Source organism: Hyperolius riggenbachi, chromosome 3, assembly GCF_040937935.1.
Source record: "Hyperolius riggenbachi isolate aHypRig1 chromosome 3, aHypRig1.pri, whole genome shotgun sequence".
Lineage (NCBI taxonomy): Eukaryota > Metazoa > Chordata > Amphibia > Anura > Hyperoliidae > Hyperolius > Hyperolius riggenbachi.
In genome coordinates, this window is record NC_090648.1 from 234,882,320 (window position 1) to 234,907,399 (window position 25,080).

The 25,080-nt window shown below is 44.2% G+C and overlaps 1 protein-coding gene across 12 annotated transcripts in view; it reads left to right on the forward strand.

The window, feature by feature from the left end:
* Positions 1–25,080, forward strand: part of ASB13 (ankyrin repeat and SOCS box containing 13) — a 41,013-nt gene that overhangs the window by 3,620 nt on the left and 12,313 nt on the right. The window contains exons 1-4 of one of the 12 annotated variants that reach the window (XM_068275988.1): positions 581–673; positions 20,467–20,687; positions 21,609–21,796; positions 23,289–23,439. In XM_068275988.1, the coding sequence (XP_068132089.1) occupies positions 20,621–20,687; positions 21,609–21,796; positions 23,289–23,439 (406 nt within the window). In that variant the 5' untranslated portion in view covers positions 581–673; positions 20,467–20,620. The other 11 variants (XM_068275989.1, XM_068275985.1, XM_068275995.1 and 8 more) reach the window with 11 other exon arrangements.

The window sequence follows — 25,080 nt, forward strand, 5'->3', positions numbered from 1 at the left end:
AAACAAGCAATATGTTAAATCTGAGGAGGACATTATAGATTGTCAACAGCAGCAGCAGCAGTAGCATTTGATTGGTCCATTTTCAAGCTGCATACATTTCCATAAATATTAGCATCAAATTAGAATTATTTCTCGCCTGAATTAACATATTGCTTGTTTTTAACATGAGTCACATAAATACATTTTTGTAAGGGTCATACATGTATTTACACAGATTTATACATCACTCCTGAAGGACAAATGAATTACAAAGAGCAACAGATCATTTATCAAAACATGCAATAAAAACTGGAGCAGAACTGAAGATATCCAGATCAAGCAGAGCCACAGTGGTAACAAACTGATGGATGCTTCCTTACCCACTTACTAAAAGAAGTTAGTGAGAGAGAGGAAGAAACTAAACATTTGAGTGGAGTTCCCTTTAAACTTTCATTTTCAGCAGCATGATCAGCAAGGAACAAGTATGGTTTTACATTAAAATACGTTTTGCATCCAATAAGACCGTTCCGGGATTAAACATTCTGATGGAACACAAGTCCAGCAAACCGGATGTTGCTGTAATTATAGGCAGCATCCATTTTCTCGCATTGAGTACAGCATCCATCCCACATCCTGCTCCGCCATTTTGATCGAGAAAACTCCTATAGCACGAAGATACACGCTGCTTTGCCAGGTGATGCAGTCATATACTATCATAGAATAGATAACATGTACATTGCTTCACACAAATTCTGACAATTTATAGATGCGAAAATATGGGCATTGACGAAATGCATTCAATGACGCAGTTTTCAGACAGCCAATTGTGTCGAGTTGGCACTAAGCAAAGACTACAATTCCCGACTCTTCTAGCGAACCTACTGCACACTTCTGCTGTTAGGCGCCCTCTAGAGGTGTGTGTGAGTAACGGTAACAGGGAACTGACAATGGCAGGTCTGTACCTGGATATGGTTTAACTTTTCTATTCCGAAATGTGTGCGTGCCGTGCTTGGCATTTCAGAAAGCACTAATACCTTCACCACTATGCCACCTGCTGGCCACTTTGCTTGGAAATAAACGGGAGTGTTTTAGAGATTATTGGCATACTGTCTGTTCTATGCATTGCAAACTCTACTGATATACCGGTAAGCAGGTATTTGTTTTTAATACAAGCACTGTTAAATGCTTATAGTGATAGAGCTGAACTGTTACATTATCGGTCTATAATAATACTAAGTTTTTTCAGACTTCAACTTTGCAGGCATTTACGAATTGACCATAATGGCCTGCCAATTTGTTATATACCATGTACAGACACTTTATAACGCTGGCCAGTTGTTTTGATGGGCCCCCTCTTATTAGCTCATGCAGAACTGTACACTGGAGAGGGAAGGGAGAAGGAGTTTGAATCAGTTTCAATTTCAATGCCTTGGAATAAATCTGGCTTGTTAATGGATGTTATGTTATAAAATTAACAAAATAAAAATCAGCTGGAGGGGCACACATGATTACTTAAAATACCCTGCTTCCTAATACTGCTATCTGGGTAATTAAATACTGCTAATGGGGGGGGGGGGAGGATGTCACACCTGGCTACCTAACATTACTATCTATGGGCATGCTAATACTATATAGAGACAAAAATCAAAAAATCATTGGCTGCCTGGAGCCCTTCTTGGTCTTAAGCACTGTAGTGACTTATAGTAGAATGCAGTAAATTATTCAGTATATACTCTTTTATTTTAATTTTCTTGGTTTCAGGTTCAGAAACACTTCCTATATGTATGCATTGCTGTATATTGGTATGGAGTCCTGCCCTCCCAGTGATATTCAGTCTAGGCTGTTTAGCTGTGTGGAATTCTCTTCTCTGAGCATTTTGGGAGACAGGGTGTATTTTCTACTGGCTTTAGAACTCTCAGTTAACAAACAATCCCCAGACTTCACCTGAGAGTATTTCCAGATGTTGCCACCTGTAATAAATTTAAAAATGTAAATTGGGGTTAGGAAAGATGTTACAATGGGCAAACACTGTCTAAGCATGGTGGCGTAGTGCATAGAACTTTTGCATCGCTGGGTCCCCGCTTTGAATCCCAGCCAGGGCATTATCTGCAAGGAGTTTGTATGTTCTCCCCTTGTCTGCATCGGTTTAGTCTGGACATTGGAGTTTCCTCTCACATCCCAAACCTACAGATAAGTGAATTGCCTTCCCCATAAATATTAGCCCTAGCCTACAATGGACACAAGACTATGGATCATGGCTGTATTTAGGGTTTGGGCTCCCCTAGGCACCCCAGACCTACGGCGCATAGACTATGACTATGGTAGGATTAGATTGTGAGCTTCTCTGAGGATAGTTATTGACATGACTATGTACTCTATGAAGTATAATACAATATACATGCATAATAATAAGTTTACCCTAAAATACTAATAATGTGGCAGCGTTCCCACAACATAAACATAATGCAGCAGCATTCCCACATAATACACACAATATGACACATTTTTCCCCCTGTGCCACCTCCGTTCTTCCTAGCCTAGGTAGGCAGGCGTCCGTGGCCCACAGTATAGTTAGCCAGGCGTAGGTACCCCACAGTATAGTTAGCTAGGCGTAGGTGCTCCACAGTATAGGTAGGTGTCCCAGTATACGCAGGTAGGCATAGAAAGGTGCCACAGTAGGTAGCTAGACATAGGTAGGTCCCCCTGTATATGTAGCTAGACATAGGTAGGTCCCCCTGTATAGGTAGCTAAGCATAGGTAGGCACCCAATATAGGTAGCTAGGCTTAGGTAGGCACCCAATATAGGTAGCTAGGCATAGGTAGGTGCCCCAGTATAGGCAGCTAGGCATAGGTAGGTGCCCCAGTATAGGCAGCTAGGCATAGGTAGGTGCCCCAGTAGTTAGCTAGGCATCGGTGGTGTCCCAGTATAAGTAGCTAGGCATAGGTAGGTGTCCCAGTGTAGGTAGGTGGGTGCTCCAGTATATGTAGCTAGGCATAGGTAGGAGCCCCAGTAGTTAGCTAGGAATAGGTAGGTGTCCCAGTATAGGTAGTTAGGGCATAGGTAGGCACCATTGGGTAGCTAGGCATAGGTAGGTTCCCCAGTGGGTAGGTGCCCTAGTATAGGTAGCCAGGCATAGGTAGGTGTCCCAGTATAGTTAGCTAGGCATAGGTAGGTGTCCCAGTATAGGTAGTTATGCATAGGTAGGTGTCCCAGTATAGGTAGATAGGTGCCCTAGTAGTTAGCTAGGCATAGGTAGGTGTCCCAGTATAGGTAGTTAGGCATGGGTAGGTGTCCCTGTATAGGTTGGTAGGTGTCCCAGTAGTTAGCTAGGCATAGGTAGGTGTCCAGGTATAGGTAGTTAGGCATAGGTAGGTGTCCCAGTATAGGTAGTTAGGCATAGGTAGGTGTCCCTGTATAGGTAGGTAGGTGCCCCAGTAGTTAGCTAGGCATAGGTAGGCGTCCCAGTATAGGTAGGTAGGTGTCCCAGTATAGGTAGGTAGGTGCCATAGTAGTTATCTAGGCATAGGTAGGTGTCCCAGTATAGGTAGGTAGGTTCCCCAGTAGTTAGCTAGGCATAGGTACGTGCCCCAGTAGTTAGCTAGGCATAAGTAGGTGTCCCAGTATAGGTAGGTAGGTGCCCCAGTAGTTAGGCATAGGTAGGTGTTCCAGTATAGGTAGGTAGGTGCCCCAGTAGTTAGCTAGGCATAGGTAATTGTCCCAGTATAGGTAGATAAGCATAGGTAGGTGTCCCAGTATATGTAGTTAGGCATAGGTAGGTGCCCCAGTATATGTAGCTAGGCATATGGTGGTTCCCCAGTATAGGTAGTTAGGCATAGGTAGGTGCCCCAGTATCTGTAGCTAGGCATATGTAGGTGTCCCAGTATAGGTAGTTAGGCATAGGTAGGTGTCCCAGTATAGGTAGTTAGGCATAGGTTGGTTCCCCAGTATAGGTAGTTAGGCATTGGTTGGTTCACCAGTATAGGTAGTTAGGCATAGGTAGGTGTCCCAGTATACATAGTTAAGCATAGGTAGGTGTCCCAGTATACATAGTTAAGCATAGGTCGGTGTCCCAGTATATGTAGCTAGGCATAGGTGGTTCCCCAGTATATGTAGCTAGGCATAGGTTGGTTCCCCAGTATAGCTAGTTAGGCATAGGTAGGTGTCCCAGTATAGGTAGATAGGCATAGGTAGGTGTCCCAGTATAGGTAGATAGGCATAGGTAGGTGTCCCAGTATAGGTAGTTAGGCATAGGTAGGTGTCCCAGTATAGGTAGTTAGGCATAGGTAGGTGCCCCAGTATATGTAGCTAGGCATATGTAGGTGTCCCAGTATAGGTAGCTAGGCATAGGTAGGTGCCCCAGTATAGGTAGTTAGGCATAGGTAGGTGTCCCAGTATAGGTAGGTAGGTGCCCCAGTAGTTAGCTAGGCATAGGTAGGTTCCCCAGTATATAGGTAGGCCATGCATAGATTGGTGGGTGCCCCGGTTACAGGTAGCCAGGCTGAGCAGAGGTGAATGAGAGACTCACGCAGCCGGGACTCGTGCGCCTTGTACTTCCGATTTCTGCGTTCCAAGCACAGGAACAGGAAGTACAAGGCCCATTGACCCCGCAGTGTGAGTCTCACTTTCACTCAATGCTCAGCCCGCCTAGCCACCACTGTATTGCTGCTGCAGCCCCGCTCCCCGCCCGGCTACCTAACCACCCCCCCCAATGTCCATGTTTTCCTATGGCACAATTCCCACTATACGCTTTTTAACTGAAATCTGTTTGGGTAGGAACACACTACGCAGAATCACATATGCGTTTTCCATAGCTCATAGTGGAAAACGCATATGCGATTCTGCCTAGAGTGTTCCTACCCATTCACAGTGCACTGCTATGGAAGAAACTCATACTAACGTATACCAACACCTTACGTGTAAAAGGGCCCTTAGTTAAAAGAATATTTACTGTGTCAAGCGATGCAGAAGATGTCACCGCTATATAAATACTAAATAATAATAAGTTAATATTGTAAAAAAAAAAAAAAAACAATGTTATTAATTATGTTATTTTCACTACAGTTCCTCTTAATCTAGCTCTGGGAGAGAGGGTCTATTTGTGCCTGGCTCACATCATTGTAGCAACTCAACAATTTTTTTTTTTATAATAGCCCACAAACTGGGTAGTTCTTGTGAAGTGGAGATAATGGGCCTATCTGGGTAGCAAAACATATTATGAGTTTTGGGCAGTATATAACATTTAGGCACAACCTATTCAAATAAACTCAGATTTCTACTACCTTTTCAGTAACTCTAACCCCCAGGCAGGCCGACTGCAATCTCCTATTCAATTGTTCCATGATGGAGGAATAAGAGGTAATCACATAAAATATATACATACATACATACATACATACATACATACAGAGCGAGAGATAGCCCGAACGGTTCCCGGCGAACTTCTGTGGTTCGAGATCGCGGAGGGAGATCCACAAACTTTTCCGGAAGTTCGTTTCGCCCCCATAGTGCATCATGAGGGTCAACTTTGACCCTCTACATCACAGTCAGCAGGCACATTGTAGCCAATTAGGCTACACTCCCTCCTGGAGCCCCACCACCCCCCTTTATAAAAGGCAGGCAGCATCAGGCATTGGACTCACTCGTGTGCCTGCATTAATTAGAGAAGGGAAAGCTGCTGCAGACTCTCATAGGGAAAGCTTAGTTAGGTTAGGCTCTTGTAGGCTTCTTAGCTTGATCCTTGCTGATTCTTAGTACTAAAAAAAAGCACCCCTCAACAGCACTTTTGAGAGCTAATCTTGTTTTTGTGATCTATTTTTGTGTGTGTGTGTGTGTCCCACTGACACTTGTGTTGCATAGACAGTGTTGCATAGACAGCCTTGGTAATTCCTACTGTGTGTGCCACTGCCAGGCCCAGCACATTCAGTGACTACCTGTGTGTGTGACAGGTGCACATTGTAATACCCATCACTGCATATACCTACTACCTGTTGTTCACTGTGCACCCACCTACCTACGTGAGCACAAGCAGTGTCACTGTGCCTGTCCGGTACCTGTGTGTGTGTGTGATAGGTGCACATTTGTAATACCAGTCATTGCATAATTGTTCACAGTACCTGTGTGACCGCACACTGTGTAATATACCACTCCGAGCATACCTGTTAACTGCACCTGTGTGACAGCTGCACGTTGTATTGTAATACCAGTCACTGCATACCTTTCACTGCATCTGTGACTGAACATTGTATTATACCTGGCAGTCAGTGCATACCTTTAACTTGAATGGATGGCAGACTTGCCCTCCATAACAGATTCTCGTTAAAGGTAGTAAAGTCGATTAGTAGTGTCATATACAGCAGGGCCTCGAAAGTCCTGCAGTATTGTTATTTTTTTGTCACTACCTCGGGACTTGCATGCCATGCCTGCTGCCTTCCTTGGATGTGTGGTGGTAGCCGTTTCTCAGGCTCCAACTCCGGACCGGAATCAAACCCGGATTTCCCGGCCGTGCGCTTTCTTTAACAATGGTAGAGATAGAACCATCGACAGTATGAGCAGCGATGGACTACTGGGTGCACAGGCTTGACCTGTGGCCAAAGCTGTCACAATTTGCCACCCAACTTCTGTCTTGCCCTGCCTCAAGCGTCCTGTCAGAAAGGACCTTCAGCGCAGCTGGAGGCATTGTCACTGAGAGGAGAAGTCGCCTAAGTCACAAAAGTGTTCAGTATCTCACCTTTATCAAAATGAATGAGGCATGGATCCCGGAGGGCTACTGCCTGCCCCAAGACTAAGTCAGTCCCCACACACAGCATCTCTGCCTGCACGCCGTGTGACTGCCTGCCCCAAGACTTAGTCACTCCCCACACAGCACCTCTGCCCGTAGGCTGCTTGACTGCCTTCTCCGCCACCACCAACAGGGTCCAGGACTCCAGGTGGATTCCTGAATTTTTAAGGCCTCTGCTATCAGCGGCCACTATAATAATTTTTCTGGTGCATGTACATGCCTGCCTAATTTTTCTGGCTGCAGCTGCAACAACAAAACAAAAGGCATATATAAGAAGGGAAAACCGAGAGGCCAATATAGTGTAGTAAGTCAAGGCAAATGGAATGTATAAGGAGTAGAAGTATACTCACAAACCAGGGTTACCTCCAGGCAACCACTGTATAAGCAGGTGAGGAGATTAGCCTGTCCCCACTCAGGATTAAGAAGTCGCTCTCTGTAGACGTGAAGAAAAAGGGGGTATCCCCCTCCACCAAGGGTGGGTGTATGATATAGTATGAGACTGAACAGAGGCGCCAAAAAGGTTAACCTTTTTGGCGCCTCTGTTCAAAACAAAAGGCATCTACATGTCCCAATTCCCCTTCGTGATCATTACCTTGCCGCGGTGAAGGGGCTTGCGTATCACAATGAAGCAATGACCGCCGGCTATATGAGTGTCTCGGGGGGGGGGGGGGCGTGGCACACCCACGATAATAAGGTTGTTCCTTCATTGTGGACAGACCAAATTTGATCAGCTGGACAGTCACTGTTCTGTCATTCAGCTACCTCAGCCCGGCGACCATATGGGCTGGAAAGCCGACATCACCTGCACTCTCGTCATGGTGCGCACCAGACCAGCACGGCAGTCACTATACAAACAGCTGTTTGCAGTCACTGCATACCTTCACTGCATCTGTGACTGCACATTGTATTATACCTGGCAGTCAGTGCATACCTTTCACTTGAATGGATGGCAGACATGCCCTCCATAACAGATTCTCGTTACAGGTAGTAAAGTCGATCAGTGTCTTATACAGCAGGGCCTAGAAAGTCCTCCTGTATTGTTATTTTTGGTCACTACCTCGGAACATGCATGCCATGCCTGCTGCCTTCCTTCGATGTGTAGTAGCCATTCCTGCTCCTTTGCCCACAGCGTGCCTGCTGCCTTCCTTGGATGTGTGGTGGTGGTAGCCATTTCTTAGGCTCCCACTCCGGACCGGAATCGAACCAGGATTCTCCAGCCATTACCCATGGTCACCATGCTACTGAGAAAGTACCATTGAAAGTTTCACACAGTTGAATGAATGGCACACATGCCCTCCATAACAGATTCTCGTTAAAGGGAAGTGGTGTCATCTCTGGCACACAGCGCTGGGTCAAGGGTCCATCTGACCACAGATGCCTTGTCTGCAATGCACCGTCAGGGAAGGTACATTACTTATACAGCAAATGGGTCTTTACTTGGATGTGTGGTGGTGGTAGCCGGTTCTCAGGCTCCCACTCCGGACTGCAATCGAACCCTGATTCCCCGGCCATTACCCATGGTCACTCACAATGGCAGACTTGCCCTCCATAACAGATTCTCGTTACAGGTACTGAACAACCAGCAGAAAATGTAATTTAAAGGACTTGCGAGGCGAAATTACAAAAAAAAGTAAATTACCTGCCTCATCTTTTAAGGCACGAAGGACGCCGTCCGCACCCTCCGTGCCGATCCGCCGGGTCCCCCCGCTCATTAGCCCCCTGGGCCGGCTGCCGACCCCACGGCCCGGGTCGCAACATGGCCGCGGCTGCGCAGTCCGCCTGGCCGCGAGTGTGGCTGCGCAGCTCTAGGGCCAACCCCCCCCCGATCTATCCCGTGGCTTAACGGGGGTCCCTGATCCCCCAAATCCCCTCCGTACAGGGGGGAGCGCTTCCGCATTGGGGCAGGGCTAACCGCCGCAGCCCTGCCTCCCGCGCGTCTATCAGACGCGTACCTCCGCCTCTCCCCCGCCCCTCTCAGTCTTCCTTCACTGAGAGGGGCGGGGGAGAGGCGGCGATGCGCGTCTGATAGACGCGCTGAGAGGCAGGGCTGCAGCCGTTAGCCCTGCCTCCAGGAAGAGCAAAATTTACGACCAAGTTGGTCGTTGATTTTGCAGGGGGGGTTTGGGGGTGAAGGGACCCCCGTTTAGCCGCGAGATAGCGGCGGTTTAGCAGGGGCACACATGCCCCTGCTAACTATGAGCTCTGAAGCGAGATTTATTCTCGCTTCAGAGTCTCTTTAAAACGCTGCTTTGCCAGACTTTTGGCATCTATCCCACTCCGCCATGCCCCCCTCCAGGTGTTAGACCCCTTGAAACATCTTTTCCATCACTTTTCTGGCCAGCATAAGTGTTTCTAGTTTTCAAAGTTCACCTTTGCGCGAACCAATCTCATATTTTAGATTTTATTGTTTGCGTGTAGAAGGAGCGTCTGTATTTTTCCTATTTTTAAGACTCATAACTGTTTCAGCTCCACTGACAGCCAGCAAGGAATATCAAGCTGTCTGAAATGTCTGCCCCTTTTATGGAAATCAGGAGCAACCATGAATGTTCCCATGCTCAGAAGGGACGTATGCCCAAAGCTAAAATGGCCACCACAGCTCCAGCCCCATAGATTACACTGAGCATGTGCAGGAGAGCCAGGAACCTCCTAGCAGGACAGTCCAGATGGTGGGTGCTGTTTGCAGATAGACCAGCTCAGCCACATGAAATAGAAGAAATACAGACAGGGTGAAAGGTAAGAGACAGCAAGGAAGATGTGAAAGGCAGGGATGGCAATAGCACTTAATACCAGCCCTCACCAATACTGATATAAATTATTTTTAGTGCTTTTAGCAGCCTGGGAACCTCGACAGGATAAAAAAAAACGAATTGAAGGGGAAAAAAACATGCTGGTAAATCCAATACAATCATAAATCTTCTTAACGCACACCTGAACGGAGAGGGAAATGGAGGCTGACATATTTATTTCCTTTTAAACAATGCAAATTGCTTGCCTATCCTGCTGATCCTATGCCTACAAAATATTTAATCCTAGACCCTGAGAAGCTTGCAGATCAGGTGCTCTGACTGGATTAGCTGCATGCTTGTTTTTTAGGTGTGTGATTCACTGCTGGTGTGTGATTCATGTGCTGAAGTCAGAGAGATCACTAGGACTGCCAGGCAACTGTGATTGCTTAACCGCTTCTGTTTCCAGGACATGAGAGCTATGTCCGAGAAGAAAGCCACTGACAATCGCACATGCCTGCCCTCCGGAACACCGATCAGTGCAAGGGGCCATGTGGTCTCTTAACCGGATTGACTTTTTACTGACCCGCAATGATCACTGTTGCAACGAGTAACAGTGATCATTGAAAAATGCACACAGGAAGTTCATTACTTCCTGCAAGCGATCATGCGTGTGACCCTCCGCACTGCAGCTGTGTATGATCAGAGGGATCAGGTGGTCCCTTGACCCCTGTAGATGCAATGACTTTCCAAGGGATCATTTCTCCCAGTCCTCCCATGATCATTGTTAAAAAATAGTAATAAAAAAAAAATGTTCATAATAAAAAATAGTAAAAAAAAAAAAAAAAAAAAAGTGCTCATGAGCGCTCCTTGATGTCCCCCCAAGGGAGCAAAATTTGTTGCAAGAAATCATGGGGTCCCTGAACCAATCACTGTACACACCTGCTGCAATTGTGTGCACAGTGATGCACAGGCTAAAAAGGTATGCAAAAAAAATCAGTGCTAAAAAAAAATGGCCTGCAAAAAAGGCCATATGCGTACTGAGAATAATAGATTGCTGTGCATATAGTTTGATATCAAAGATGTAAATGTGACCTCATTAATCATGAGTTGTAGAATACATTTTGACAAACTCAATCAATTATTAAAAAAATAAGCAAAACAAAAGTTTGCCTTCTTAAATCTGTAAGCTAGCTACAACTGCAGAACTGTCCAGAACAGTTCTAGGGGTGTAGCTAGCTTACAGGTGCAACAAGGGATAATTTGCATATTTAGCAGAGGTGCATCTTGGGAGACATCATATTTTCACTCCAATTTGAATTATCGCGAATTCCTTCTGTTTCAAGAAGGCAAACTTTTGTTTTGCTTAACATTTTAGTTAGTCCTTTGTAGCCCCTTACACACTCTGAGTTCTGGCTCACCATGAGCTTGCTGGGTAGTCTGTAACTCAAAAAAAAATGTAATTTTCAAAATTATGATGAAACTTGGGAAAGTTTCAGCAAAATGACTCGAGTTGTTAGCTTATAAAACACCCACTTTTGAATAGCCCAGGTTATTAGCTTTACATAATGATGGCATTTGTGGCCTTTTTCTGATGTCCAAACTCTTCTGGGGCTATGCAAATAAAGAATGGCGCTGTAAAAATTAGTGCAAAAATGTCATAGGCGCACCTTGAGAATAATTGATTGCTGTGCAACATGTTTGTTATCAAATTATGAATATGTGGACCCGTCACATAAAAAAATAGGTAGGGACAAACTCATTTGGGGCTATGCAAACAAAGTAAAAATACTAAAATACTTTGTGGAAAAAAATGGTCTGTACACAGCCACATGGACACTTGGGCATTACAGGTCTACTAGATGCCTATCTAGCTATCAAATGAAATATGTGTGGTATTATTTTAACCGTGATAAGTTGTAGAATAGATTTTTATGGGTTTTTTTAGGGTTGAGGCCTATGTCTTTGTGAAAACTTTTTGGTGACAAACTGAATTAAAAGCAATACAATTTTTATTTTCATACATTCTGTACCAAAATAAAAAGCTTGTAAAAAAACAAAGTGACAGTTTTGTATGCCATAAGGATATATCACTGTTATTTCTCATGTTCATCAGCTGGGATACCCTCTGAGTAATGGCTCCGCCCATGCTCTGAGGAGACACAAGCAAGAAAGAATAAAAAGCTCCCGCCCCCCTCCAACCTCAGTTCATTTGTGTTTCCGTCCGGAGACACACGGAGAAAGTGCAGCTCCCATTTTTTTATTTTTTTGGCCTCGCCGGAGGGTGAGAGGGTCACGGAGTGCGGTACCTGGTAGCGAGGGTCGTTACTAGGAAGCGGAGAGACGTTGCTGCCGGGGCAACTGTACGCTTGGACACCCACAGGTGGGACTGGGCTGTCGGGCTGCCGCCTTCCTCCTGCGCAAGACAATTGCAAGGCTTATGACGACATCCTGCAGTGACGTCAGTTCCGGAAGTCGTCATGGGAGGCGGACCAGAAGTGCATCACGGACGGCGTGGGGATTTTTAAAAACAGAACGCCTGGCGTGCGGAGGGGCAGCATTATGGAGGAGTCTTCGGCTAACCCAGCTGCTGCTTCCGCAGCTCCGGATGCATCTGCAACATCTTCCGCATCCAGTGCGGCCGCTGGTCATTCACACTCGGATGGTGGGGTGAGTGGGATCTTTTGATCCCTGTATTTTGGTTTCCACATATATTGGAGCCTAATCTCTCTCTATCCTGTTGTTGTGTTTTTCAGGCTAGAGTGGAGTCTGGACCTAGTACAGGTTCAGCAGGGCGACAGAGATCTAAGAAATGTTGCCAATGTTTTACAAAACTGTCATCTAGTTATGCAAAAACCTTGTGTCAGGGATGCATAGATGCAGTAATTGCTTCTGAATCATCCTCTATTTTTAAAAACATTATGAAATCAGTAAAGAGGGATATGAATGATACATTGCAAAAATTTAAAGAATCTATTTTACCTCCTTCCATCCCTGCCTCAGTTCCTGTTGCTGGACCTTCCTCTGCAACAGAGCCGGCTCCCCCCTCTCCCACTCAGGCAGTTCTCCCTGCTCCTATGGCGCCTGCTCCTGAGCTCCCTACAGTATCTTTTCCAGTACTTCCAGGGCTGCTAGGGGAGGAAGTGGAAGAGGAAGAGGATTTGGAGGGCAGGGAATATGTCTCTGAGATAGAGGAGGGGGAAAATGTTTATTCAGGGGATGATTCAGATGAGGATATGAAAAGGGCGTCTAGATTTTTGTGTAATACAGATGATATCAATGATCTATTAAAGGCAGTCTATGCCACTGAACAGATTCCAGAGACACCAAAGGAATTATCAGCTCAGGACTTGGTTTACTCGGGGCTTGCCCAACAATCAGGTCGGGTTTTTCCATTTCAGCAGTCAATTAAAGAAATTATTGGTTCACAGTGGAAGGAGCCAGAGAGGAAACTTTTTATCCCTAAGGCAGCTAAGAGGAAGTTTCCTTTTTCTGAGGCAGATATTAATCAGTTTATTAAATGTCCAAGATTAGACGCAGCATTGTCCAAACACTCTAAGGGTTCGGATCTATCTTTTGAGGATGCAGGAGTCCTGAAGGATGCAATGGACAAGAAGATAGATCTGCTACTTAGAAAGGCTTGGGAATCTGCTTCATTTGCCTTTTTACCAGGCGTTTCAGCTACATGTATATCCCAAAATTTAAGGGTCTGGATGGATAACTTACTTACCCACATTAAAGCCGGGTCAGACCTAAATGATTATGTCAAATCCTTACCGGTAGTCCTAAAATCTGTGTCGTTCTTGGCCGATGCATTGGTGGAGATAGTCCGTATTTCTACACGAACTACGGCTCTTATCAATGCAGCCAGGAGAGCTTTGTGGCTCAAAACTTGGGAGGGGGATCTTACCTCCAAAAACAAACTGTGTGCTATACCCTTCTCAGGTGAACTTTTATTTGGGAAGGAATTGGATGAGGTCCTGTCTAGATCAGCGGAAAAAGGTAAACAATTTCCAGCTAGAAGGAAAGGTTTTAAAAACAGGCCTCAGGGTCTTTTCAAAAAACCCATTGTTGAACAGTCAAAAAGTCAGCAACAGCAAAGGAAATGGTCCTTTCCTGGGGGCAAAGGCAAGGGGGGTTTTGCGCTTGCAAAGCCAAATCCCCCCAAAGAAAACAAATGACTCCTTACCCGTGGGGGGAAGGCTTCTTTATTTTCTGTCAGAATGGGAAGCAATCAAACCAGATCCGTTTATTTTGAAAATTATAAAAGAGGGATACCGCCCTCAATTTTCTGTTCGGCCTCCTCCCAGGGTATTCATAAACAAGCTTCCTCAGGATCAAGTCAAGGCCAGGGGCCTGACAAAGGAAATAGAGAAATTAATTGCAAAGAGAGTAATTATCCCAGTTCCTCGAGTGCAGGAACTAAAAGGTTATTACTCTCATGTGTTCCTAGTATCCAAAGCAAACGGAGAATTCAGGTTTATACTGAATCTAAAGTCCCTGAATCCGTTTCTTGTATACAAGAAATTCAGAATGGAAAACATATATTCGGTAAGGACACTTCTACAGGGAAGGGAATTCTTTGTGGCGATAGACCTACAGGACGCTTATCTACATATTCCGATTGCGGTATCCCATCAAAGGTTCCTAAGATTTGCAGTCCGAATAGGAGGCCAGATCTACCATTTTCAATTTCGGCGCTACCGTTCGGAATTGCTTCAGCTCCCAGAATATTCACAAAGGTGTTATCAGAGGTCATGAAGATGATAAGACAGCAGGGGATAATAATTATCCCTTACTTAGACGATCTTTTGATCTTTGCCGATTCAGAAGAGAAGGTCAGAAGACACAGGGATCTGGTGATCCAGACTCTATCTCGTTTGGGATGGATACTGAATTACCAGAAGTCGAAATTGAATCCAACCCAGTCGATTGTATTCCTGGGGTATGTGATAGACTCGGTGGGGGAAAGAATTTACCTCACTACAGAGAAGATATTAAAATTGCGAGAGGCAATAAGAGAACTGTTATTACTTCAGGAGATGTCAATCAGACAAATCATGAAGGTTTTGGGGTTATTAACAGCCTCCATTCCAGCCGTACCTTGGGCCCAATTTCACACCCGAGCTATTCAGAACTGGTTGTTAAAGATCTGGGACAAAACGCAGCTAGCTTTAGAGCAACCAGTGCAGATTCCAGCAGGTGTAAAGCAAACTCTTCACTGGTGGTTACAGCCCAACCATCTAACTCAAGGAAGGATTTGGAGACAGTCAGATCCTGTAAGGATTTATACAGATGCGAGTGCCTGGGGCTGGGGTGCCACAGCGTTGGGGGATCATGCTCAGGGGAGATGGCCCAAACCAATAGCCAAGAAATCCTCCAATTTCAGAGAACTTCGGGCAGTAAAGGAGGCGATTCTAGCCTTCCAGAACATATTACACAAACATGTTCTCATTTTTTCAGACAACGTATCCGTGATAGCGTATATCAACAAACAAGGGGGAACCAGATCGACGGTTTTGACGCAATTAGCAGCAGAAATTCTGCTTTGGTCAGAGGAAAATCTCTTGTCATTAGAAGCAGTCCATGTCAAGGGCGTTCTGAACTCGGAAGCGGACTATTTAAGCCGCCACGAGGTGGACCAGGCAGAATGGGAGTTAAATCCAGAGGTTTTTCTCTGGATCACGGAAAGGTTGGGGAAGCCGGAGATAGACCTCTTCGCATCCCCAACAAATACAAAGCTTCCACAATTCATCTCGATCCACGATTGTCCGAGTTCTCTGGGATTGGATGCCCTATCGGTCCCTTGGACATTCAACCTAGGTTATGCTTTTCCTCCTCTCAGGTTGCTTCCACAGGTGTTGGACAAATTACAGAAGGAGAAAGCAAATTTAATTTTGATCGCCCCGGCCTGGCCCAAACGGATATGGTTCTCTACTCTGCTCAGTCTCTCGGTCCAACCACCGCTGAGTCTACCAGTCAGGCCAGATCTATTACGGCAGGGTCCGTTGTTTCACCCCAGGCCGGAGTTATTCAAACTCTCAGCTTGGATCCTGAGAGGGTAATGTTAAAGAATAAGGGGGTCTCAGATAAGGTAATTGAGACGCTTCTTAAGTGTAGGAAGCCGGTAACGCATAAAATTTATAGAAAGACTTGGAAGGTCTATCTCTCTTGGTGCTCCTCTCATAACAGAGATCAGAATCAGATTGGGGCAATTCTAGATTTTTTGCAGGAGGGCTTAGAGATGGGATTGGCCTTAAACACCTTAAGGGTTCAGTGTTCGGCCTTATCTATACTACTAGACAAACCTTTGGCACAGGAAAGGTTGCTGAAGGATTTTTTTCGAGCAATTCAAAAATCCACCCCAGTAAAACAAAAAGTTTTGCCGCAATGGGACCTGTCTCTAGTTTTGAATGTTTTATCAAAAAACCCCTTTGAGCCCATTGATGACATTGATTTAAAATTTCTTACTTTGAAAGTTGCCTTTTTGGTGGCAATCACATCGGCCAGGCGCCTTGGAGATCTTCAAGCCCTTTCGGTTAAAGATCCTTTTCTCACTATTTTTCCAGATAAGGTGGTTTTACGTCTGGATCCTAATTACCTACCCAAAGTATCTTCTGATTTTCATCGAACCCAGAATATTGTTCTACCTTCTTTTTGCAGCAATCCTTCCTGTGCGAAGGAGGCAGAATTCCATTGCTTAGATGTTAGGAGAGCAATCCTTTCGTATTTAGAGAGGACAAGAGACTTCAGGAAGTCCTCGCATTTGTTTGTCCTGTTTTTCGGGTAAAAATAGGGGTCAGCAAGCATCTAGGCAGACTTTAGCGAGGTGGATCTGTGAGGGTATTGCACTAGCGTATAAGGTCTCAGACTCCACTCCACCATCAGGCATCAGGGCACATTCTACACGGTCCTTGTCAACATCTTGGGCAGAGAGAGCTGGTGCCTCGATTCAACAAATATGTCAAGCGGCTACCTGGGCAAGTCCTTCCACTTTTATCAAACACTACAGAGTGGATGTATTATCGCAACAGGATCAGTCGTTTGGCAGAAAGGTGCTACAGGCGGTAGTCCCTCCCTAGGTGGGTTTTTTACTTGTTGATCTCTCAGAGGGTATCCCAGCTGATGGACATGAGAAAGCACCTGTTAGTCTTACCGGTAACGGTGTTTCTGTACAGCAGCTGGGATACCGTCTACTACCCTCCCTTAGCCTGTCGCACTTCCTTATACCTATCTATGTTGAGTGGGTCACTAGGAGGTGCTTTGCTCCTCTTCTCCCGGTGTTTCGGTCTTTTTACTTTTTATACACTGAGGTTGGAGGGGGGCGGGAGCTTTTTATACTTTCTTGCTTGTGTTTCCTCAGAGCATGGGCGGAGCCATTACTCAGAGGGTATCCCAGCTGCTGTACAGAAACACCGTTACCGGTAAGACTAACAGGTGCTTTTTGCAAATAAGGGCTTGTTTTTATTGCTAGGGTACAATGAAGGAACAAAATACACAACATAGAAAAAACACACCTTTTATTTTCAAATAAAATATTATTCGGATACAATGTACTAGGGACATCATTTAAAGGTTGGGACAAATGGGCAAATAAAATGTGTAGGTTTTAACTATGGTGGCAGTGTTTGTTTTAAACCTATAGTGGCTGGAAATGGAGTAAGGGCTAATTCACACTACGGCCTGGTGCACACCAAAAACCGCTAGCAGATCCGCAAAATGCTAGCAGATTTTGAAACGCTTTTTCTTCTTTTTCTGTAGCGTTTCAGCTAGCATTTTGCGGTTTTGTGAAGCGTTTTTGGTGTAGTAGATTTCATGTATTGTTATAGTAAAGCTGTTACTGAACCGCTACTGTAACAAAAAACGCCTGGCAAACCGCTCTGAAGTGCCGTTTTTCAGAGCGGTTTGCGTTTTTCCTATACTTTGAGGCAGAAACGCCTCCACAATCCAAAATATGCAGCAGCCCGGAAGTATGCGATTCTGCAAAACGCCTCCCGCTCTGGTGTGCACCAGCCCATTGAAATACATTACCCTAGCGGATCCGCACCCGCAAGCGGATCGCAAACCGCAGCAGAACCGATCTGGTGTGCACTAGGCCTTCAAGAGTTTTTTAAACGCTAAAGAAAAGCTCTTGCTAATGCAATGCTATGGGGGATTTTTTTTTAATCATTTCACTGCAGTATGAACACACACATAGGATAACATTAGCAACAGCCTTTAAAATCACAAAGCGCTTAGAAAAGCTCTTGTAGTGTGAATTAGCCCTTAGTGTGTTTTTTTTTTTTTTTCTTCTCATTTTTCCCTTTAAAATGCATAGAGAATAAAATAATTGCTAAAAAAAATATCGCCCAGAAAAATCCTAATTTGTGGCCAAAAACAAGATATACAGGTCCTTCTCAAAAAATTAGCATATTGTGATAAAGTTCATTATTTTCTGTAATGTACTGATAAACATTAGACTTTCATATATTTTAGATTCATTACACACAACTGAAGTAGTTCAAGCCTTTTATTGTTTTAATATTGATGATTTTGGCATACAGCTCATGAAAACCCAAAATTCCTATCTCAAAAAATTAGCATATTTCATCCGACCAATAAAAGAAAAGCGTTTTTAAAACAAAAAAAGTCAACCTTCAAATAATTATGTTCAGTTATGCACTCAATACTTGGTCGGGAATCCTTTTGCAGAAATGACTGCTTCAGTGCAGCGTGGCATGGAGGCAATCAGCCTGTGGCACTGCTCAGGTGTTATGGAGGCCCAGGATGCTTCGTTAGCGGCCTTAAGCTCAGACAGAGTGTTGGGTCTTGCGTCTCTCAACTTTCGCTTCACAATATCCCACAGATTCTCTATGGGGTTCAGGTCAGGAGAGTTGGCAGGCCAATTGAGCACAGTAATGCCATGGTCAGTAAACCATTTACCAGTGGTTTTGGCACTGTGAGCAGGTGCCGGTCATGCTGAAAAATGAAATCTTCATCTCCATAAAGCTTTTCAGCAGATGGAAGCATGGAGTGCTCCAAAATCTCCTGATAGCTAGCTGCATTGACCCTGCCCTTGATAAAACACAGTGGACCAACACCAGCAGCTGACATGGCACCCCAGACGATCACTGACTGTGGGTACTTGACACTGGACTTCAGGCATTTTGGCATTTCCCTCTCCCCAGTCTTCCTCCAGACTCTGGCACCTTGATTTCCGAATGACATGCAAAAGTTGCTTTCATCCGAAAACAGTACTTTGGACCACTGAGCAACAGTCCAGTACTGCTTCTCTGTAGCCCAGGTCAGGCGCTTCTGCAGCTGTTTCTGGTACAAAAGTGGCTTGACCTGGGGAATGCGGCACCTGTAGCCCATTTCCTGCACACGCCTGTACATGGTGGCTCTGGCTGTTTCTAATCCAGACTCAGTCCACTGCTTCCGCAGGTCCCCCAAGGTCTGGAATCGGTCCTTCTCCACAATCTTCCTCAGGGTCCGGTCACCTCTTCTCGTTGAGCAGCGTTTTCTGCCACACTTTTTCCTTCCCACAGACTTCCCACTGAGGTGCCTTGATACAGCACTCTGGGAACAGCCTATTCATTCAGAAATGTTTTTCTGTGTCTTACCCTCTTGCTTTAGGGTGTCAATGATGGCCTTCTGGACAGCAGTCAGGTCGGCAGTCTTACCCATGATTGCGGTTTTGAGTAATGAACCAGGCTGGGAGTTTTTAAAAGCCTCAGGAATCTTTTGCAGGTGTTTAGAGTTAATTAGTTGATTCAGATGTTTAGGTTAATAGCTCGTTTAGAGAACCTTTTCATGATATGCTAATTTTTTGAGATAGGAATTTTGGGTGTTCATGAGCTGTATGCCAAAATCATCAATATTAAAACAATAAAAGGCTTGAACTACATCAGTTGTGTGTAATGAATCTAAAATATATGAAAGTCTAATGTTTATCAGTACATTCAGAGGCGGGACAAGGTCCTCCAGCACCCAAGGCTGAGACACCAAAGTGCGCCCCTCCATCCCTCCCCCCAGCCGTCACACACTGATTGCTATTTGACTAAGAGGTGCCACAGGGCCCACAACCTCCCCAAGACCTTAATATCTAGTTATCTGGCTTGCAGTCACTGCTATGTATCCCCTTTTCTTATTTCTTTCTGCTTCAAACACAATTAGGCATGACAGCTGAATGAATTGTGCGCCCCCTCCTACACTGCGCCCTGAGGCTGGAGTCTCTCCAGCCTATGCCTCGGCCCGGCCCTGAGTACATTACAGAAAATAATGAACTTTATTACAATATGCTAATTTTTTTAGAAGGACCTGTAGATCTGTTAGGTGTGAGAAGTAGTGGTAAAGTTCTTGGCAAATGAATGGGAGGAGCGCTGAAATGTGGAAATTGCTTTCATCCATAAGGTGACAATAACCCTAAGGGCTGAAGGGGTTAAAATGAAATAAATATTTCAGCCTCCATGTCACTTTCAGTTTAGGGGTATGGCTGAACACTGTGGAGATCCTACAGAGAGAGAGAGAGAGTTGAGTATAAAAAAGAGAACAATGGTCCTTGCAGTGCCTCTGCTTTTATAAGTTATGGGGTCCTTTATGGGTTAATGGGGCGGAACTAACCCCAGTAAGTATGACCACATGGAAGCACCAGGGAAAATACAATCTACAGGTCTCTCCAGCGAGGTTAGATAAATACCATGCATTATTTAGAAACAAAATATTTAGGTATGTATGGATGAAATCAAAATAAGCAAATTAAATTCCTGTTTGTTTTGTAGTAATTTATAGGTTGCATGTAAGGTATACACTTATCTATATTTCACCCTTCGACTAACCTATCACAATATCCAATATAAAGATGCCCAGCTCAACTTTTCTTTAAAAACAAAATGAAAAGATGCTCCTCCTCTTGCATAAACTAACACGTTGATGATTTTTTTTTCTTTCTGGCTATAATTACAATAATAATTCCAGTTACAATCTTCCTCTGTCACATTCAGCAGGAACGCAGCTACACCGCGATTCTCACACAGCTCTGAGAGGCAGACGTCATGTGACCCTACAGTCCCCAACAGCGTTTGCGACTCTACTGGTGCCAGTCGGCATTCAAAGGGATCTGCTTCATGTGGACTAAACCAGTGTAATTCGCTGTTTATCATGGAAACGGGAGCAGCACCCTTCACCGCCAATTCAGCTCTTCGGGGCCCTGCAATTGGAGATATCGGTAGGAGCTGCTGTCTGGTAGGGTAGTTGAATATTGGTGACCTGTTAGCAGACAGACATTTTTCATCTGGTGGCACTTGTCCCTATGTTGTGAGTACAGCACGGCCTTGTAAACAAAGAACTGTGCTGCTACATGGTGAATGAGCTTGTCATTTGTCAATCACTCAGACTATTATGCTTATATTTGTATGATACTTTTATCTTTTTAGACAAATATTATAGTGCCACATGCTTGAGTAGTATAACAATAATGCTTGAGTTTATAGTAACAATAGTATTTCAGTATTATAAAATATTTTATACATGTATGCAGGCCCGGATTAACATCACAGTAGCCTACAGGCACAGATGTCCTGGCACCTTAGACTCTGCCTTCCATGGACCTACAAACCCCTGCCGCTCCGCAAGTGTGTTGGCTGGCCAAACTTTCACCTCTTATTTTCTTCCCCTGCCTGGTGTAGGTAGCTACAGGTGCCCTTAGTAGTAGGTAGCCAGAGATACCCTTAGTATTAGGTAGCTAGAGGTGTCCCTGATGGAAGGGAGATCTCATCAGTGGAATGCTGAGAGCCAGATGAGTAACTTTTCACCTACACTCTGTTTAGGACTCTGCATAGGGAAGGAGGGAGGGGATTGAGCTGCCTTTCCATCATCAGGCGCCTGTAGGCACATGCATGGTAAATCCAGCCCTGCATGTGTGTTTTTTATTGTTTTACATTGTTTAAACAGATCAACACAAAGTAGATTCCTACCTAGTTTCCACCTAGATGTTTCATTTTTGTATATTTGAAATGGTTTCAATAGTAATCAAGCAACTTCATTTGTACAAATAAGAGTGAAAGAGACTCCAAACATTTTATATATGTATAATGTCTTAAATTAGCATATGTGCATTTGTTTCAAACGTTGATGGTTTTTCACACAGGTAATTGGGCAGACAGAACACCCGTACATGAGGCCTCCAGACATGGCCAAGTACGACAGCTGAAGCAGCTGATTGACAGTGGTGCTTGTGTGAACTTGGTTACTGTAGACTCCATTACTCCTCTACATGAAGCTTGTCTTCATGGCCAAATTCAGTGTGTGAGGTTGCTGCTTGCTGCTGGTGCCCAGGTAATGTAGTACTTTTTTTGTAGTTAATACTGTAATTATCGTAAATACCATAAGTGAACCTGTGTCCCAATAAACTGAGACTGAGGTACGGGTTGCAAACTTTGTTCCCCTTTTCTCCCTTACTAAGCTCCTCCCATTGCCCAACTGTCACTAGAATGGAGCTCAATAAACCTATCACCAAACCCGTATGACCAGGTGGTGACATTTGGCCAATAGGAGCAGCTTAGTGAAGGAGGAAGGGGCGGGCACGATTTATGACTCAGGTCTGAGTTTCACACCATAAAGTGTTGGACACAGGTTAATTTTAGGCAAGGACAGTTACCATGAAGATAAATATTTTGAAATTGTATTTGTATATGTTTAAGATCATTTTCAGACATTACAGAATTCATAGCTGCAAGGCTAACCCTTGATTTTTCAATTTGTACTTTATTCATTTTTTGCTCCCTTTCCTGATTTCTTCTATTTTTGTTATTTGTAACACTTAAAGCGTAATTCCAAAAAAAATGATTATTGTAGTTCTGCATGCTGTGGTAAGAGGCTAAGACTTTTACAGGTTTATTGATGGTCAGTGCGTATTTACATCACTTTCTGCCAAAAGAGTAGGTAGAGAAATCTCTTTAAAAGTAACCATGATAATCTGGTAGAGAAAACAACAAATAAAATATTTGGAGGAAAATTAGAATCCCCAACTAGTTTTTATTGTTGTAACTTCTTTGCTATTTCTGGGGCTACCAGTTTTCATAATAAAAGTCACAAATCTCCATTGAGGTCCCAGAGAAAGGAAGAGCAGTAGTCTTTCCTATGTGAACCAAAGGACATTGAAAGCCTTGAAAAGTTGCATAGCCCTTTAAATGAATCTCAGCACCAAAAAAAAAAATAAAAAAAAAATCAAAGGAACCTCCCCCTAAAGTTCTTAAAGCAGAAGTGAACTTAGAACTCCTCTCCTCTAAAAGATACACAACAGCATAATAACCTTTTAAACAAAAAAAACAAACAAACATATTTCTTTGTTACAGCTGATGCAAATCCTAAAATAAATCTGCAGTGTTTCTACTTCCTGATTCATGGAAGCAGACTATTGTTAACATCCAATGCTTTCAAATGGACTCAACTGCTTATCTGCCATAGGCAATAATGTGACACAGGGGATGATCGAATTACAACTTGTGATTAGACACAAATGAGGGGGAATCAAACAGGCTCTCTAAATACATTCAGGGTGCATTTTTCTACATTTTCCTTCTGTCCTGTGCAAGAGTTCATGTCCACTTTAAATTGTCAGGAGTGTATGGGGGGGGGGGGGTCTTTGGAGGCTTCTTTATAGCCCCTGTCTTTATGCAGGTTTCCATCTTGTGTATCCCGGCCACACCTACTGATGTTTTGCTATCTGGCATTATTTTATTATAGCTTTACATCCTTACTATCATTTATTAAACATTGCCGTAAAACCAATGTGCTTCTAAAAGTACGTCTCCTTTTATTCCACTAGGTGGATGCTAGGAATATTGATGGCAGTACACCTCTATGTGATGCCTCTGCTGCAGGCAGTCAGGAGTGTATAAAGCTGCTACTGGAATATGGTGCTAAAGTAAATCCTCCACTTTATACAGCTTCCCCTCTCCATGAAGCATGCATGAGCGGTGAGTGTGCTGCCTCCTGTCTTGCTGTGCACACCTTTCTGCCATAGGTGGACAGAAATGCTAGTAACTACACATGAAGGCTATCTACAGCCTCAGGCTCCATACACACATCCAATTTTACGCTGCAGATAACTGGCCAATTTTATCACTACCATGTAATATGAGGAACAACAGATTTTGATACTATGAATAGACTGTGTAGGTATGCTCTCATATTACATGGAAGTGGTAACATTGGCCAGTCATTTGCAGATAAAAATGTGATGTGTGTATGGACCAGTGTTTTAGTGTTGGATAGATAGTTGGGTTGCTCCTGCTGTGTGAGACCTTTGTAGAGATTTTCGATCACCGCCTGTTGCCTGGGACCTTCTTGAAGGTTCAGTAGCTAACTGCGAGACTATGGGAAAAGCTGAATCATCATCATATGAGACAATAGCATTAAACGTACTTTTTTAGCTTTTTAAAACAGAAAATGAAACTGGGAGGTTCTAAAAAAATGAATACATTGTTTTCCAGGAGTAGGATGGATGAAATAGTTTATCTTCAGTTTATTTTCAGCTTTGATTTTCCATAATGTTCATGTATGTGTTAAAACGTTTGTACAGTATTTAGTTTAAATTGCTGTTGCCACTTTGCGATAGATAAGTGACTTTTGGGTTGCCGTTTGGGCACTCGACCTCCAAAAAGTTTGCCACCACTGTCCTAATCTAATGTCCCACCATTGCTAGGTTCATGTAAATTTGTCTCCACCTGTGACCACACCCACATCCTGGTTCATGGCCACATCTATTTTTCGGCGCTACGCACGCCACACAACGTAACCCTCATATTTTTCGGCAAGCTAGCTGCAGTGTGCTGATCTCTGCTGCCTACAAGTATGTACAGTATACGCTGTTCTCTAGTGCCTGCACTGTGTGCTGATCTACCTCCGGTGTGTACAGTGTAAGGTGTTACTCTGTGCCTTTACTGATTGTAAACCAGCTATATTGTATGCTGATCCCTGCTACTTTCAGTATGTACAGTATTAGCTGTAAAGCCTGGTACACACATACAATTTTGATTTGCCAATTTTAGCTCTGTTCATCAAATACATTGGCTGTTGGCCCACTTACTGCATGGGGGTGGTAAAATTTGTCAGTGATTGACCAATCAAAATTGTATGTGCGTATACATCTTTGATCTATGCCTATACTGATTGTAATCGATCTAAATAAAGGACAGGGGGCCCCATCCAGTATTTCGATGGGCAGGCCTGTTATCTGTAGCTTACACCGCTGCTAAGTTCATGTACGTTTGGCCCTACGCATGGTCACGCCCACTCACTGCATGACCATGCCCATTTTTTCATATACCCCCCCACCTAGTGCCCACAGGTGCCCCCGATCTGCAAGGACCCTAGGAACGCCCCTGTCTGGAGGAGCTCCATACAAAAACAAAGAGAACATACAAACTCCATGTTGATTTTGTTTTCAATGGTATTAGAAAATGGGTCTTTTCTATATGGCAAATACTAACCACTGAGCCACCATGCTGCTAACTATTAACCTTTTCCGCACAATTTAAAATGTATAATAGTTTTACAGGATTTGAACTTTCTGATCAGAAAGGGATTTATTAAGGTGCCTATTAACGGGACAATTT